The 16,301-nt window shown below is 41.2% G+C and overlaps 1 protein-coding gene across 2 annotated transcripts; it reads right to left on the bottom strand.

Annotated features, from left to right (window-relative positions):
* Positions 1-7,363: 7,363 nt before the first annotated feature.
* On the bottom strand, positions 7,364-14,527 carry LOC149022598 (protoporphyrinogen oxidase 2-like). 2 transcript variants are annotated; one of them, XM_089150630.1, is made up of 4 exons: positions 14,444-14,527; positions 14,252-14,362; positions 13,787-14,010; positions 7,364-10,463 (listed from the first exon to the last, which is right to left on the bottom strand). In XM_089150630.1, the coding sequence occupies exons 3-4, from the start codon at positions 13,958-13,960 to the stop codon at positions 10,242-10,244; spliced, it is 396 nt and encodes a 131-aa protein (XP_089006756.1). In that variant the 5' UTR covers positions 13,961-14,010; positions 14,252-14,362; positions 14,444-14,527; the 3' UTR covers positions 7,364-10,241. The 2 variants fall into 2 exon arrangements, with proteins under 2 accessions (XP_089006756.1, XP_089006755.1); XM_089150629.1 differs by having other exon boundaries at positions 13,787-14,007.
* Positions 14,528-16,301: the final 1,774 nt, after the last annotated feature.

Raw genomic sequence — 16,301 nt, 5'->3', positions numbered from 1 at the left:
CGGTATTTGAACCGTCACTCCTCCTTGGCCCTTGATTCGACTTAGTCATGCCTCTTTGCCTTTGATCTTGAGGTTATTTAATCCTCTTTGTTGGTCTTCAACTTCTCATTTTTCCCTTTTGTGAAATCAACATTGTTCGAAGTCCCTGAGCTCCTCTACTCTCTTTGTTTCAATACTTTTGGTTGAGGATTTGCAGAAGATTTCTAAACAAGTAAGTTTCTTCTTTCTCTTGTTCCTTTATTATGATTTTTTGATTTCTTCCCTCTGAGAGACTCCAAGGCAGTGGTTCTATTACTTCTTTACCTGAGGTAGCAGGCTCTATCAGTTACTCGTGCACTTTGGGTTACCTGGTAGTAAGTGAAAGAATCACTGTTTTGGTGCCAAAATCTTTTTCTTTGACACCAAAGAATCTCTCAGAGTGTCTTCGGGGAGAAGACCAAAATTTTTATTTTGATTTTCCTCCTGGTCGCCTTGTAGACCCTAGGATCTTGGGTTTTCTCTTTTGAAGAGAATGTTTATTCTTCTTTTCGGTGCCTCCAAAGTATAATTCGACGCCGTTGAGGCCAATGCTGCTAAGAAGGTTACTTCGGCTGAGAAAAAAGATCATTCGGTCTAAAGAGGAAAGGATGATTCCTTCTTCCAAGGTTTAGATCCCGAAGGCATCAACTGCAGCCTCCTTAGCATCTTCGGCCAAGTCCCCCGGCTCTGAAGGGCCCCTACGCGTCTCATTGCTACCTCGATGAAGAAGAATCGGGAGGTTTTCCAAGAGGCCGAGGGTGTTATTTCCAAGAGAAAGCGTCCTCGTCTCGACGATGAAGTGTATTGACCTTCCTGGACGTTGAAAAGGTCTGACTTCATGACGGGAAACTTTGAGAAGGCGTTGGAATGGTGTACCTTCGCCCAGATGCCAACAGAAAGCAGAGCTTTCAACGCTATTCCCGATGAAGCCTTCGTGAACTCATTAGTAATGTGAGTCTTTGAATCTTGTCTTTTTATTTCTTCTTTCCTTCTGGAGCATCTCTAATTCCCGAAGAACTCTTATAATGTTGCAGGAGTACTACTAATAATTTCCACAAACAAGTGGAGTTAGCCTTTTGGATTGGGAGATTGAACTCTGATCTTTCCAAGCTTCGGGAGGAAGCCAAAGCAAAAGATGCTAAGATTGATCGTCTTCGGGATAGGCTCTGGGAAGTGGCCAGAGTGAAGAATACCGAGATGAACGGCTTTCCTCAACCCTGGATGTTCCTAAAGGGAGCATCCGTGGTTTAGATCGGGAAATTGGGAGGCTTTTGGGGGAACTGAAGGAATCCAAAGCAAAGATCACCGAACTCCAAAGTTAGGCAGTTCCTTCTAAACCCAAACATGTTCCTGTCGAAGCTCGGAGAGCTTGCATCTTCAAATACTTGAACAATAAGCCTTTTTACGATATGTTGAATATCTATAATATGCAGGCTTACCGAGATGGCCGAAACGAGGTTTGGAAGTTGATTTTGAAGAGAAATCCGGATTTTGATACGGCTCCTTACCAAAAACATTGTCATCTTGAAGTGTTTGAAAAGCTGAAACTCCCCTTTCCCGATTGGGCCAAAGACTTGGTGGACCAGCTTGTTCCTGATCCGGACATAAAGCTCTATCTTGATGATTCTCCTCCTCTATCCATGACCGTGGAAGTGATTTATGAAGAGCTTGGCCCGAACATCAATCTTGCTAAGGATCGGGCTTCCTCCTCGATTGAAAAGGTTAAGGAGGACAAAGCCTAGAGTTCGTCGTTTTTCACGTTCTTCGATCTTCTTACATTTAGTTAGGGGAAGCTTACGTAACTCTTCGCAGTCCTTCACCAGGGAAAAGCTAGACGAAGGGTATGGAATTGTGTCATTCCTCCCAACCTTTTCTAGGTGGGAGCTTACGGAACTCTTCACAATCACCGAGGGTGAAAGAGATCTTACTTTGGTAGTTCTTCCTGTTCTTCATTCTTATTACCTCTGGAAAGTGGTAGCTTATGGAACTCTTTGCAATCACTACTGATGATACTTAGAATTTACCGTTTTGACAGAACAAAGAAACTGGTCTTGACAACTGTTGCTTCATATGTATCCTTCAAAAGGAGTACTTTTAATTTTGTAAAGGTTGACCCCTTCTGGTCGTTAAAGAAATAAAGAAGTATCCTTTAATTCTTCATATGTATTCTAACCGAAGCTTTATACCAATAAAATTCCTTAGAACTTTTCCTTTAGTTGGTCGGAACCGAAGTTGTGAAAAATCTTATTCGGCCATAACCGAAGCCTCTACTTAGAGATTCCTAAGAATTCTTCTAAGCTTTCAGAGGTCCCACTCGGGTTTTAAACCAATGCCTCTACTCCTGAGAATTCTTCTAAGCTTTCGGAGGACCCACTCGGGTTTTAAACCGATGCCTCTACTTAGAGATTCTTGAGAGTTCTTATAAGCTTTTGGAGGTCTCACTCGGGTTTTAAACCGATGCCTCTACTTAGAGATTCCTCAGAATTCTTTTAAGCTTTAGGAGGTCCCACTCGGGTTTTAAACCGATGCCTCTACTTAGAGATTCCTGAGAATTCTTCTAAGCTTTCGGAGGTCTTATTCAGGCATTGCCCTGTAATCAACATACTTAAGAATTTCCTAAAAAAAATTTTAAGCTTTCGAAGGTCTCATTCGGGTTTTAAACCGAAGCCTTTTACCTTGTAAAATTCCGTAGAATTTTTATAGGCGTTCGAAGGTCTCATTCGGGTTTTAAACCGAAGTCTTTTGATTTAACACAAACATCATTCATAGACTGATATATTGCCCCCAATTAAAGGATTTGGTGTTTGAAATTGGAAATTGCATTGAATAATCATAATGTTCTACATTAGAATAAAAAATGTTAAATCCCTACAAATAGTATTTCTTCAAATGCCTTGCATTCCATGACCAATCGAGCTCGCGTTCAGTAGCTATATGCTTTAACTTGTATGCTCCCGAATTGACCGGCTTCACTATCATATATGGGCCATCCCATGAGGGATCTAGCTTCTTTTGGTGTCGTGGGTCTGAAGCCAAAGTGTTCCTCAGAACCAGATCTCCCGATCGGTATTGTCGATGCTTTACTCGAGAGTTATAATGTGATGCTATCCTCCATTGGTAGTGTTGAGTTCGGGCAACAGCTCTTGTCTGAACTTCATCCAACAATTCGAAGCTGTCTAGCAATCCCTGTTTGAAGGGAGTTTCTCTAGTGGGGGTTCGAATCATGGTTCAGTACGCCCAAAGAACGTTTGGTAACTCTTCGACCCACAAAGCTTTGTCAGACTCGAGTCTTTTCTTCATTCCTTCTAGCAACGTTCGATTCGTGACTTCTACTTGGCCATTGCTCTGAGGATATGCCACAGGCGACATTCGGTGTAGTGCTGCAGAATTGTTCGAATTGCGGATTGTCAAACTATGTCCTGTGATTGGTAACAATGATTTTTGGGATCTCGAATTGATAGATGATAGACTCCAATACGAACTTCTCCACCTTCTTTTTAGTAATTGCCGCCAGAGGGTTTGCTTCTACCGACTTGGTGAAATAGTCGATTGCCATAATGAGATATTCCCGACCACCAGATGCTTTGGTGAATTTACCCATAATATCAATTCCCCACATCGCAAAAGGAATGGGATCAAGAATTGAAGTCAGGGTTTCTGCAAGCTTCTTTGATACTGTAGCATGAATTTAACAATTGGTGCAACGACGAACATATTGCATTGCGGCTTCTTGAATTTTTGGCCAGTATAGCCCGAGCCTGAGGATTTTGTGAGCCAAGGCCCGACCGCCCATATGAACCCCACAAATCCCCTCGTGAACCTCTGCCAAAGCGATTCTTGATCATTCGGGCCCCAAACATCTGAGGAGTGGCCCAGCATAAGATCTTCGGTATAATCTTCCATTTTGCATGGTGAATCTTGAAGCTCGTACTCAAATCATCCTGGCCTCTTTTGCATCTTCTGGCAGCTTGTCGTCTCAAATGTACTCCACAATCGGGTCCATCCAACAACGCTCGGTTTCAATATATGATAGCTCCTTTTCCTGATTGCTCGGGAATTCCAACTCTTCTATATAGACTGAAGGCTCGAGCATCTTTTCTTTGGCGTTAGCCAATCTTGAGAGTTCATCCGCCATCGTATTCTCCTTCCTCGGGATCTGACATACTTTCAGATCTTTGAATTCCTTTCGTAATGCTCGCACGATTTCCTGATATTTCTGCAGTCGGGGTACCTTGATGCCGTATTCTTCTTGCACTTGATTGATAATAAGTTGTGAGACACTAAAGATAATTACATCATCTATTGCCAGGGCCTTAGCCAAATGGAGTCCAGCTATCAAAGCCTCATATTTTGCTTCGTTGTTGCTTGAAAGGCAAACCTTAAAGCATAACAAATGATAAAACCTACTAGACTCTTAAGTAGGACTCCTGCTCTAGCTCCATGCTTATTGCTTGAACTGTCTACGTAAACCTCTCACATGTTTGGGATACTCTGTTCAGTTTCTTCCTCCACAGGAGTTCTAGTTTCCACGACAAAATCCGCTAGTGCTTGGGCTTTAATTGTTGTGCGAGGTTTGAAATTTACTTGAAATTCCCCAAGCTCAACTGACCATGCTAGCATTCTTCCAGACAGATCAGGCTTATAGAGAACTTTTTTCAAAGGGAAAGTAGTTAACACCTCTATTGGATGTGCCTGGAAGTATGACCTTAATTTCCTTGCTGCCATCATGAGTGCCAATACCTGCTTCTCGATTTGTGAGTATTGCGTTTCTGCATCAAGGAGTACATGGCTAATGTAGTAGATTGGCCATTGCTTCCTTTTCTTCTCCCGAACGAGAACTGCACTCACGGCCGAGTGAGATGTGGCCAAGTAGACTTGCAAAGTTTCACCGTTCTCCGGTCGAGATAAGAGAGGTGGTCTGCTGAGTGTTTCCTTCAAGTTTTTCCTTCAAGTTTTTCCTTGCTGCCATCATGAGTGCCAATACCTACTTCTCGATTTGTGAGTATTGTGTTTCTGCATCAAGGAGTACATGGCTAATGTAGTAGATTGGCCATTGCTTCCTTTTCTTCTCCCGAACGAGAACTGCACTCACGGCCGAGTGAGATGTGGCCAAGTAGACTTGCAAAGTTTCACCGTTCTCCGGTCGAGATAAGAGAGGTGGTTTGCTGAGTGTTTCCTTCAAGTTTTTGAACACCTTTTGGCATTCGTCAGTCCATCGTGTTTCCTTACTCCCCCTCAAATCCTTCAAAGCTTTGAAGAAAGAAAGACACTTCTCCCCCAACTGTGATATAAAGCGATTCAATGCCACCACTCTCCCTATCAGACATTGCACATCCCAAACGGTTTTTAGAGGTTCGATGTTGATCAAAGCTTGTATCTTGGATGGATTAGCCTCTATACCCCTTTGAGATACCATAAACCCCAAGAATTTTCCCGAGGATACGCCGAACGCACACTTCTTTGGGTTCAGCTGCATTTGGTATTTAAAATCCCTCTGCTAGATAGCAATATGTCACGAAAGTGCCACGCTCTTCACTAACATATCATCCACATAAGCCTCCGTGTTCTTCCGGATCAGATCCTTGAAGATCTTGTTTATTGCTCTCTGATAAGTAGCTCCCACATTCTTCAGATCGAACGGCATGACTTTGTAGTAAACACTTTCACGATTGGTCATGAAAGACGTGAACTTTTCATCTTCTTGACTCATTAGGATCTGGTTATATCCCGAATAGGCATCCATTAAACTCAGGGTTTCATATCCTGCTGTGACATCTATTAAGAGATCTATTCGGGGTAAAGGATAGCAGTCCTTCGGGCAAGACTTGTTGAGGTCTGTGTAATCAGTACACATCCTCCATTTCCCATTTGCCTTCTTGACCATTACCATATTGGCCAAACAAGTCGGGCATTCACTAGGCTCAATGAACCCTGAATTCTTCAACTTCTCAACTTCTCCTTTGATAGCTTTGTGCTTCTCCATTGAGAAGTTCCTTCTCCTTTGGACCACAGGTTTTGCCTTTGGGTCTATCCAAAGCTTGTGTTCCGCCACTTTTCGATCTATTCCTGGCATGTCTTTAGCAGACCATGTGAATACATCTTTATTTTCCTGAAGGAAATTCTTTAGTTTTGACTTGAATTCCTCCAGTTGTTCGGATCCAATATGAATCGTTCTTTTTTCATCATCGGGATCCAGCTGGATTCATTCCAACTTCTCCATCGGCTCAGGCCTTTGCATTTCATCTTCGTCCTGATCGTCACGTATTTCAATCAGTAATGCCTTGACCTTCTTTGGTCCATCCTTGTCCTTCAGATACGCCACATAGCATTGTCGGGAGATTCTTTGATCGGAAGATACTTGACCAATTCCCTTATCAGTTGGGAATTTGATCCTCATATGCTTCGTTGAAACAACAACACCTAGCTTTGTTAAGGATGGCCTGCCAAGAATGACATTACATGCCGAAAGCTCCCGAACCACCAGGAAATTCACCAGAATCGTAGTTTCCTTGGGGAGATTTCGGACCAAAAGGTCCAGTTGAACTGATCCTTCGGCTATGGGTGACGAACCAGCAAACCCATACAAATGCGTAGACGACAGCTTCATTAAGTCCTTCTCAACTTTCAATTTCTGATAAGCTTCATAGGACAAAAGATCTGCCAAAGATCGTGTATTGACCAGTACTTTATACACCTCCTGGCGCCCGATCTCCACCTTGATTACTATGGCATCATCATGAGGTGTACATACACCTCTTTCGTCTTCATCATCAAAGGTAATCGAACTTTCACCATTCGGCCTCTTCCATTTTTGCATCTCTCCAGTCCCAACGAACTTGGATTTGGCCTTCAGCTTTCGAAGGGACTCCGGTTCGGGTCCTCCAAATATAGTTAAGATAGGGGATCGGCTAGCATCAATCACCTCCTTTCCCTTCTTTGATTTGGGAACCTTGACTCGTCGATCTCGGCTTCCCAAATGTTCCCTTTTCTCAACAGCTATTCTTGGCTCAGTTTGTCGCCCTTTGATAAACCGGAGAGATGCCCCTGAGATATCAATCTCTCAAATATCAGCCTTCAGGTGTCTACACTCATTGGTGTAATGCCTGTAATCTTTATGAAAATGACAATACTTCTCCATGTTACACTCTCCTGGCTTTAGATATGACCTTTGGTGGCCATTCAAAATATATTGATTTTTTATGGTATTCAAAATTTCCAACCGAGGAGTATTCAATGGTGTGTACTTACTTTGGTCGAGGGAACGCTGCCTCCATGCCGAACGGGGTTTCCTCACCCGATCATGATTGGGCTGCTTTGGGTTTGTTTTCTTTCGAGGAGCCTTCTGTTCTTTGTTAGAGGTCTTTGTTTCCCCTTGGCACGCATCCAGAATTTTGTTCACCTCTGCTTGCTTTTGACATCTTTGCACCAACTCGGCGTAGGTAGTTGGCATGTCCTGAAGTAATAACTCCAGAAGCCTCTGGTTTGTAAGTCCAGTGAACAAAGCAGTTTCAGCTACCTGCTCATCCAAATTCTCAATCTCCATAGTGACCTTGTTGAATCTCTTCAGGTATTCCCGAATTGATTCGTTCTTCCCTTGCTTAATAGTGAATAGAGTTTCCTCCGTCTTCTTGTTTGAATTCCACTCTAGAAGCGACCGATAAATTTTCGTGCCAATTCCTCAAAATCGACAATTCTTCCCGAAGGAAGATTCAAAAACCACTTATGTGCTGCCCTAGTCAAGGAGGAACCGAACACTCTACAAATGATTTCATCAAAGTTACCAGCTAATGCCATAGTCTGCTGGTAGTAGCTAATATGGGCCATGGGATCTCCTGAATCGTCGAACGAGGAGAAAGTTGGGAGCCGGATATTGTGAGGAAACTCAAATCCAGTTATAGCTTCAACGAATGGGGTCTTTTTGATGATCGAATAAATGTCATCAGTCATCCTTCCTCGGGAATGTTGTCCCAGCCTCTGATTGATATCAGCAAGCTCTTGACCGATGTGCATTGAACGTCCACCACCGATCTGAATGCTTTCTTGACCCGAACGTCTGGAGGTTGGCGAGTGAGTGCGTACTCCTTTGTCCAATCTCGTTAATGTTTGGGTTCGGCTCGTTTGAGGTTGTTCATGCCGATCATCCCTTTTGGGTAAATCCCCAGTTCTCAATTCTCTGTTTCGCCCTCGAGAATCCCCCTGCAAGTTTTGGCCATAATTTTGGCCTTCGGCCGGTTGCCCATCTCCTTGTGGGGAATGCCCTCGCGGTGGCCGTATAAGCATCTCTGCCTCTCCCACACGCCTTCTAGCCTCCTGTTGGTCAAGAGCCTGGGGAGCCACCACCTACCTGACCAATGTACGAAGCGTCTGGTTCATCTCCATAAACTAGAGATGCATTTGATCCAATTGTTGTTGGAGAGGATTTGGGGGGTTCAAGCGTTCGTTACCGCCCAATCCTCCATCTTCACGCACTTCACGAGCACGACTTCCTTCAGGGATATCTTTTGGATCGTTCCCTTCTAGGAGTCGAGTGCTAGGCTCTTGTTGAGCCGCTGCAACTGCTGCTGCTGACCTGGTAACCATGACTTTCTGAAGCATTTCCCACAGACGGCGCCAAATGATGCGTCCAAAATCTGCTCAACCCTTAGATCACTGATGAATGACTTGCAAAACAATCGTCAGATGTGGCCCAGCCGTGGGGGTCGGGAGGCCACCTCCGAAGGCTAAGTCCGTTGATGAACTGATCATAAAGGCTTTGGCTAGTTGCAAAGCAAAAGTTTGAATACGATTCAGTTACCTTCTTTGTACGTAGGTTATGACTTTTATAGTTTTTACCTTCTGATCTTGTCCGTTGAACTCGTTCGAGCCTTCTTCTGGTAGCCATCGGATCTTTACGGTTAGACCTAATCGTGGGGTGATGGACAACTTCCTTTAATCACACGATCCTTTGTTGCGGGTGCGGCGGTTACCCCAATTTGCACGATTGTCTGCTTCCGAAGCGCTAATAACTGCCTCTTGGTGGGTTATCCATCCCGAGATTCCTGGGTGTGTGCTTGCCTTCTGAACGTGCAAGGTTTCTTCCTTAGCATGCTACCCTTAAATCCGGTTCATTCGAACCTAAAACGGTCAAATCTTTCCTGACCGAGGTCAAGGGTTGAACCGAGGGTGAACCCGGTTTCTTCATATTTTTCCCGTATCAGAGGCACTCTTTAATTAACGGAAAAATCAGCTAAATTTGGCTTGTCCGATGATACCTCCCTTCAATCTTGGACATTCAAGTCGATGTTCATATTCTCAAGCTTCACACACTCTAGATTGAGACTACTTCAAATTGCACAAATCCCACAAAACCGTGATCGACCATTCTTTTGTATCCAGTAATAAATCATCAATACTGTGGGAATATGATGTTGGATCAAGAAGCAAGAACCACACTGTTGAGAGGCGAGAGCTACCTAGGAAAAGGCGGGAAGAGAGAACAAAAGGTTATAGGGTGCCGGGACACGACGTGGCTTTGCTAAAACAGATAAACAGCAAGGAGCCACCTTGTGGTCGTGGGGTGGCTGTCAATAGAACCCGCCCAAACTCACCCTGAACCAAATTTTCATCTGAAGGGCTTGGTTTTGGTTACAAATAAATTGGCCCTGATATAGGTTGCATGGATTTTGGTTTAGGCCATAGGCCATCCAGGGCCGACCCTTCCTGATCTTAGTTTAATTACTCAACTTCTCGATGTATGAGGGTATCATGTGTAACGTATTGTTCATCTAATATGATGTTTCTCTTTTCTCTTTTTCCTGGTGTTATGTTCTCATAGGCATTCACTTTTTTGGAATTTACAATTTGTATGTGTAGTCCAGATTCTCTCCACCCGGGCAGTCCGTCCTCCCATCCCCCATCTCACAAATGGCTTGCACACGGTGCACAGATACACATGGTGCATAGATAGGCCTATGTCAACCCAACAATGAGGGTGGAAGGATGGGGGGATGGCTTGTCTAGATGGAGAAAAACTGATTTCTTGTATGTGAATTATTTTCAATGTAATTAGCAGGAAAAGGAAAAAGTATTTTCGACATAACATGACCCATATCTATTGTTGTATCAAAAAAAAGAAGAAAAAAGACCCATAGCTATTGAAGCTATAAACGAAAAGGAGATAAAAAGCTAGCACAAGTTGGACCAATTAGAATTAAGTTAGAATTAAGTCAAGTTAGAAGAAGAACTTACTCGAGAACATCAGTCTTGAACTTAAATATTTCCTGAAGCATTTTCCAGAAGAAAGGACTGAATGCATTAGATTTCTGCGCAAACAAGCTAGATAACCCATTTCGGCTTCCCCATTCGCAACGTTGACCCTTGTCTAAGCTCACTGCGAATGACATATCCGAAACCTCCATCTCCACTCCAAGACTCTCGAAGAACTCCATCATATTTGGATACGTTACCTATCCATCAAACCCAAGCAATTCCCCATTTTAGAAATTCCAAGTAACAAATTTCTACTTTCCAATTATTTTCGTTTTCTTCATTTTCACTTTGGGGCCCATTCTTTTTAACATTTACTTAAATTTCGTTCTGTCAGTAACATTTTTCTCTATTGGTGAAAAAAATCTGTTGGGCTCTAGATAATAGACAATTTTATTCTGAATTGGTTGACTAGTGGTGTATAATCGGATTCTCAATAACCAAGATAATATAACTACAATGATCTTTAAGAATAGTTGATAGGTGTTTATTAAAATGCCTGTAATTTTATTCTTAAAGAAATCAAGCTAGTGAAAAAATCAAGGGCTCCATAAAAACACAAGTCACCTAGCCGGTCATGTCAAACAAATCAAGGGCTCCATAAAGGCCCATCACAGGGAACTGAGGAATCCATGACAAAATCTAGAGGACCAACCCTTACAAGCATTTGATGCGTTGAGATGTCAAGGCCCATTTCATGTTGGTGGCTTAGGCCTGAGTTTGAACACAATAGGTTGATATGTATCGTATCCAATTTGTTTGACTTCAAGGGTTAACCTTTTCTTTGTTTTTGGTAAAGAAGCGTTACCCTTTAAATGCACGTACACAGTTCAAAAAGATTCAGGCTCAAATAAAGGTCATTTTATATTCTAAAATCATTTTTATTTACATTTTTTTTTGTTACAAAATGGGGTCAAAAGACCAAAAAAACAAAACCAAATCAAACAAAAGTACAACTCTTGAAAAAATCCTTTCTAAGGATGTCTGTCATTTCTTGTGGGGGATCATTGAAAAAGACCAGATCAACTCTTCCAATTAGCCGTCTCTTAGACAACTAATCAGCAGCCTTGTTATTTTGATATGGAAAATAAAAGCTTCCAAGTAGAATAGAAAATTGTTCAAATTGTTTGAAAAATAAAAAAAAAAATTATTATTACTATCCAATTTTTTTTTTCTTCGATTTGAGAATAAAGGGCTTAAGTCGGCTTATTCAAGCCATAATTAATCCTCTAAGCATGAGCTTATAATGTGGAACAAAAAGAGGAGAATAGAGAAATGGGATTCGAAGAGTTCTGTAGCACTAGGCTTTGTTCTTATTGATAAGTTTTTTAATTAATTATTATTTATGGTAGACATTATAAGATAATTTTAATAGTGAGAAAATCATATATATTTTTTTAATATTTTTGTCAAATAATTGGTCTTCTAGCAACATCTTGTCAATTGAATTAAGTTTTACGGTCAATGGTGGATTAGTAGAGCGGTTAAAAGCCCAACCTCCCACAGGGAGGTCCTCGGTTTGCACCCATCCGACGACACCCATATTAATAATATTCCCCCCACCCCTATATATAAACTCTTTGGATTCAAAAAAAAAAGTTTTACGTAGTGGTTTATTTGAGGTCAAAGATTCTTTCTATTTTCTTAAGGTTTCTTTAAGACCTTGTCACTTTATATTCAAATGAATCAGAACTTACTTTTAAATTATAATTCTAAAGTTTTATAGATAGTGGATGTCATAATCCAGATGTCTCAGAATTTTTTTTTCTTTATTATTATTATTTTTTGAATGTCCTAGTTCAAGTAATCTATTTTTCCAAACAACCTTTTATTGATTGTACCCAAAATTGATATTAAATTTCCTATAATAATTTTCTCTCGCTAAGGTTTCTGGTTTTGATTGAAAAACATCAATGATTTTTCATATAAAAAAGGATGAATTTTCGTACCTGTGTAATATACATTGGTACATATAGCTAAAGTGGAAACATTCAACTATATATGGATTGCTCTATATCAATAATGAATTGTACCTCTTGGGGAAGAGGTCATAAATTCAACTCTCCAAGTGATATATGTAAGAGTCTGAATCATTACCCTAAAGCATAAAATGTTATCCTTACACATCTCAGCCACAAAATCAAGTGGGGTCCACAGAAAAAGAAAAAAAATCAAGAGGGAACGGGATCCACACCAATACCTAGTGGCCCCTCCCTATTTTGTGGTCTGGAAGCATACCTAGTGGCCCCTCCCTATTTTGTGGTCCGGAAGCATACCTAGTGGCCCCTCCCTATTTTGTGGTCCGGAAGCTTACCTAGTGGTTCGACCCTCCATATTTTGTGGTCTGAGAGCACATCTCCGTCAGAATCACATATTCAAACTCTATATGTAATAGTAGGGGTGTCAAAACCTAATATGAACCATTAAAACCGGACTGGCCGCTATAACCCGAACCAGGTCAAACCGAAGCTTAATGGGCTATGTTTGGGCTGAACAACCTCAGCCCACAATGGTTTGGGTTGGGCCGGGCCAGCCCGTGTGTATGCCCGTTAGCCTGAACCGTTTGGCCCAAAACCAACCCGAACCAACCCGTTAAACCTGTTATAAAGAAATAAAATAAATTAAATTTAAATGTAAAAGACAATAAAACCCCCAAGTATCCATTGTTTTCCTTAATTGTTTTGCTTTGGAATATGCAAACATCAAGCTTGTCAAAGCTTTCGCCATTTGGAGGATGGGCTTAGTAAATATTTAGCAAGTGTATTATCATTTAAAAATCTTTTAATGCTTTATTTTGATCCATTTTTACAAGTGTAAAAAAGGGGGACGAAAATAAGCAAATACAACCCACTAAAATTCATGAAGATGTCAGCTTTCTTTTGTATATTAGTTCTTTAAGTTTTATTTCTTTATAGAAAAAAAGTTAACACAAAAGACTTGGAGATAACTTAATGCTTTTATGTGTTGACATACTCTTGATAAATTTCACATATCAACAAGGTACTCAAAACATACTGCTAATAAAACCAAACCCAAACCGTTAGTAAACCCAATTCTAAACCGTTAGCCCAAACAGTTAGTGAGCCCGAACCCAAACTGCACCGGCTTGAAACCGTTATTTTCTTAATGAGCTATGTTTGGGTTGAGTATTTTTCAGCCCGAAACCCTTAGGCCCGATCGAAACAGGCCCAACCGAACCGTTTACACTCGTATGTAATAGTCCCCACTTATTAATATAAAGTTACTAATTAAAGAAGAAAAAATGAAAAGTATTATGCTGTTTCAGATTCGAATATTACCATTCAATTTTATTTGCTCAAAATTAAACAATTTTACCATTCCAATTATATTATATTTGGCTAAATTTCCGAGTTGACGTTTGACAGCGGTGGTCAGCGAACATTATCCTTTTGCGACTTTGGATGCAACGTTAGCAATTCGAAACCATGCAATGAAACCATGCAATGAAACAAAACCTAAAAGCGCAAGACCGAGAGAGGACTGAAGGAGAAGAAGAACTTACGCGGTTGAAGGCCATGAAGCTGAGATCCAAATCGACGCCGTCGACGGTGACGGTTCTGGCATGGCCTTCCAAGTAATCCTCCTTCTCATACAACACCACCTTCACTCCTGCTTTCGCAAGTTCGTACGCAGAGATCAGTCCACTAATCCCTGCTCCGATCACTGCCACTCTCATCTTCACTTAATTGGTTAGCTTCAGTCTAAAGCAGAATATCTTCTTTCCTGCTTCATTAAATCCATAATCTCGAAATCAGCACCAGAGATTCAGAGATTTCAGACAGAAGCAACTTTAACAGAAAAGAAAAACAGAAATGCGCTCAATCGAGAACTTCGCATTCCGAATTAAAATTGACAAAATTATAGAAGACGTTCTTGCTCTTACACAAGCCTAAAAACTAAAAATCGATGGTAAGACTATCACATTTATCAATAGAGAACAGCAAGCACTTGGGAGAATGGAGAATACCTAAACTCAAGAGCAGTTTGCAACAGATCTGAATCTCTTTAACACCACTACAACTTTCAAAATCCAATTAGCAGCCGATGATAACGAATGGTGCCACTCCAATTCAGATTCCTACATTACCGATTGGTCGATTCTCAACAATCACATAAAGAAAGAGCAGAAGAACAGAGACATCAGAGAAGACAGGACTACCTTTTTCTCGAGCTTTCCAATGAAACCTTTCGTTTTCTGCTGTAATTTGATTTGATATTTATATGGTTAGGAGTAAGAACTGTTCTCTAACGATATGGGGTTTTATAACTTTCCATTTAGGGTTTTTATATTAAGATTCTGTCTTGATTTTATTTTTTTGGTACGAAGATTCTGTCTTTATTTTATTTTTTTTGGTACCAAGATTCTGTCTTTAGAAAAATATTAAAGAGCAAGTTGTGTGATGAAGAATGAGAGAGCGGGCAAGTGGGCAAGTGAGCAGTTGGCTCATGAAAATTTTATTGAAATACTCGTTTGTTCGTCTAGTGGCTGAAAGGATAGGAAGAACAAGAGTTGTAGACCAATTGAATCCACATATGTGCATGCTAACAATGTCATAAGCCCTTTTATATTCTCTTTTTTCTTGATATTTGGTCTTTGATGAATTATAATCCTTTCTGTTTCACTTCAGTAATCGTTTACAATTTAAATTTCTTGCAAGCAAAGCGTTGACAGATTCGCTTAATAAAAAACATGCACAACTTGAAATTATTATTACAAGAACTAATTATGGAGACTGAACTAAAATATAACCAAGTTGTAGATGTGTGTGATGTATCCCAACATCACATCAAATGGTTGAGATCCATTTGTAAATCACATCAAAGAGTTAATTGATGTGACTGATAAATGGATTTCAACCATTTGATGTGCTGTTAGGACACATGGCACACATCAACAAGGAAATGGATGGTCCATTGCTGATGCGTCCAAAATCTGCTTAGCCCTTAGATCCCCTGAAATTGACCTGCAAAAACAAGCGTCAGATGTGGCCCGACCGCTGGGATCGAGAGTCCACCTCTGAAGGCTAAGTCAGTTGATGAACTTAATCACAAACGACTCTGCTAGAGCACAGAGCTAAGGAATGAATAACGAGACAATCTGTGTATCTGTCCTTTACCTTGTGAGTAGGTGATGTGTTATATAGAGTGTACCTTCGAATCTTCTTCGTTGGATGTATTTGAGCCTTCTTCGGATAGTCGTTGGATCTTAAAAGATAGATCCGTTGAGTAATAGACTTCTACTAGTTTGGACTAGTAGATAACTCTTATGATAATACGATCGTTATCTGGTGGTTATCCATATGATAGCGATGAGTGACAGCCGCCGAATACTGCTAGCCGTCTTTAGGTCGTTGATTAACCTATTCCGATCGTATCGGATTAGGGCGTGCTTGTGACTGAGTTAGTTTTCTTCCTCAGCAAGCTACCTCCTGGACCCGGCTCGCTCGGAAGCGAGTCGATTCCTTTCATCCCGACTGGAGTCGAGGGTCGAACCAAGATTGAACCAGGTTCGGTTATATTTTCTTCGTATCAAGAGCCCCCCAAACAAAGCGTTCAGTAGATCCCGAGGGCTTGGTTTTTAACTGGGTTTTCCATCGAACAATAGTTTTGCATAATCCCCAACCCATTAAATGTCATATCACATTTAATGCGGCTGTCCTGCTTTTTCCTTGAGCATTGTGAGTATTCTCACTTTTTGTGGGGGTGACGCCACGCGTCTTCTGCAGCCAAAACTATCGTTGCTCACGAAATCAAAACGATGGTTTCTAAATGCCCGTTTTTGATTTGTGAGTTCAAACTTTCAAACCGTCTCCAAATCTCGATCGTTGATATTCAATTCATCTTGATTGTACACATCCTCGAACACTCGTGCGGGTGCTTAAAAGCGGTTCGTTGTCTTCGTAGGTTTCATTCTCTTTGTCTTGAATTTTGAAACATCGTCGTCTTCTTCGCGCCCTCACGATCTTCTCGTTCTCGAACTCTTTTAATGATTGCCATAATACTTTCTCATATCGTAC

The sequence above is a fragment of the Hakea prostrata genome, chromosome 3, assembly GCF_041222555.1.
Source record: "Hakea prostrata isolate BN-2017 chromosome 3, UWA_Hpros_2, whole genome shotgun sequence".
Lineage (NCBI taxonomy): Eukaryota > Viridiplantae > Streptophyta > Magnoliopsida > Proteales > Proteaceae > Hakea > Hakea prostrata.
This window is presented reverse-complemented; position numbering and strand designations above follow the sequence as displayed.

What these genes read in the sequence shown, in the direction of transcription:
- LOC149022598 (XM_089150630.1), bottom strand. Translation starts at nt 13,960, where the DNA reads ATGAGAGTGGCAGTGATCGGAGCAGGGATTAGTGGACTGATCTCTGCG. An exon ending in GCTTCATGGCCTTCAACCGC is followed by an intron (nt 10,464 to 13,786) that starts GTAAGTTCTTCT and finishes TTTGATGGATAG; the next exon opens with GTAACGTATCCAAATATGAT.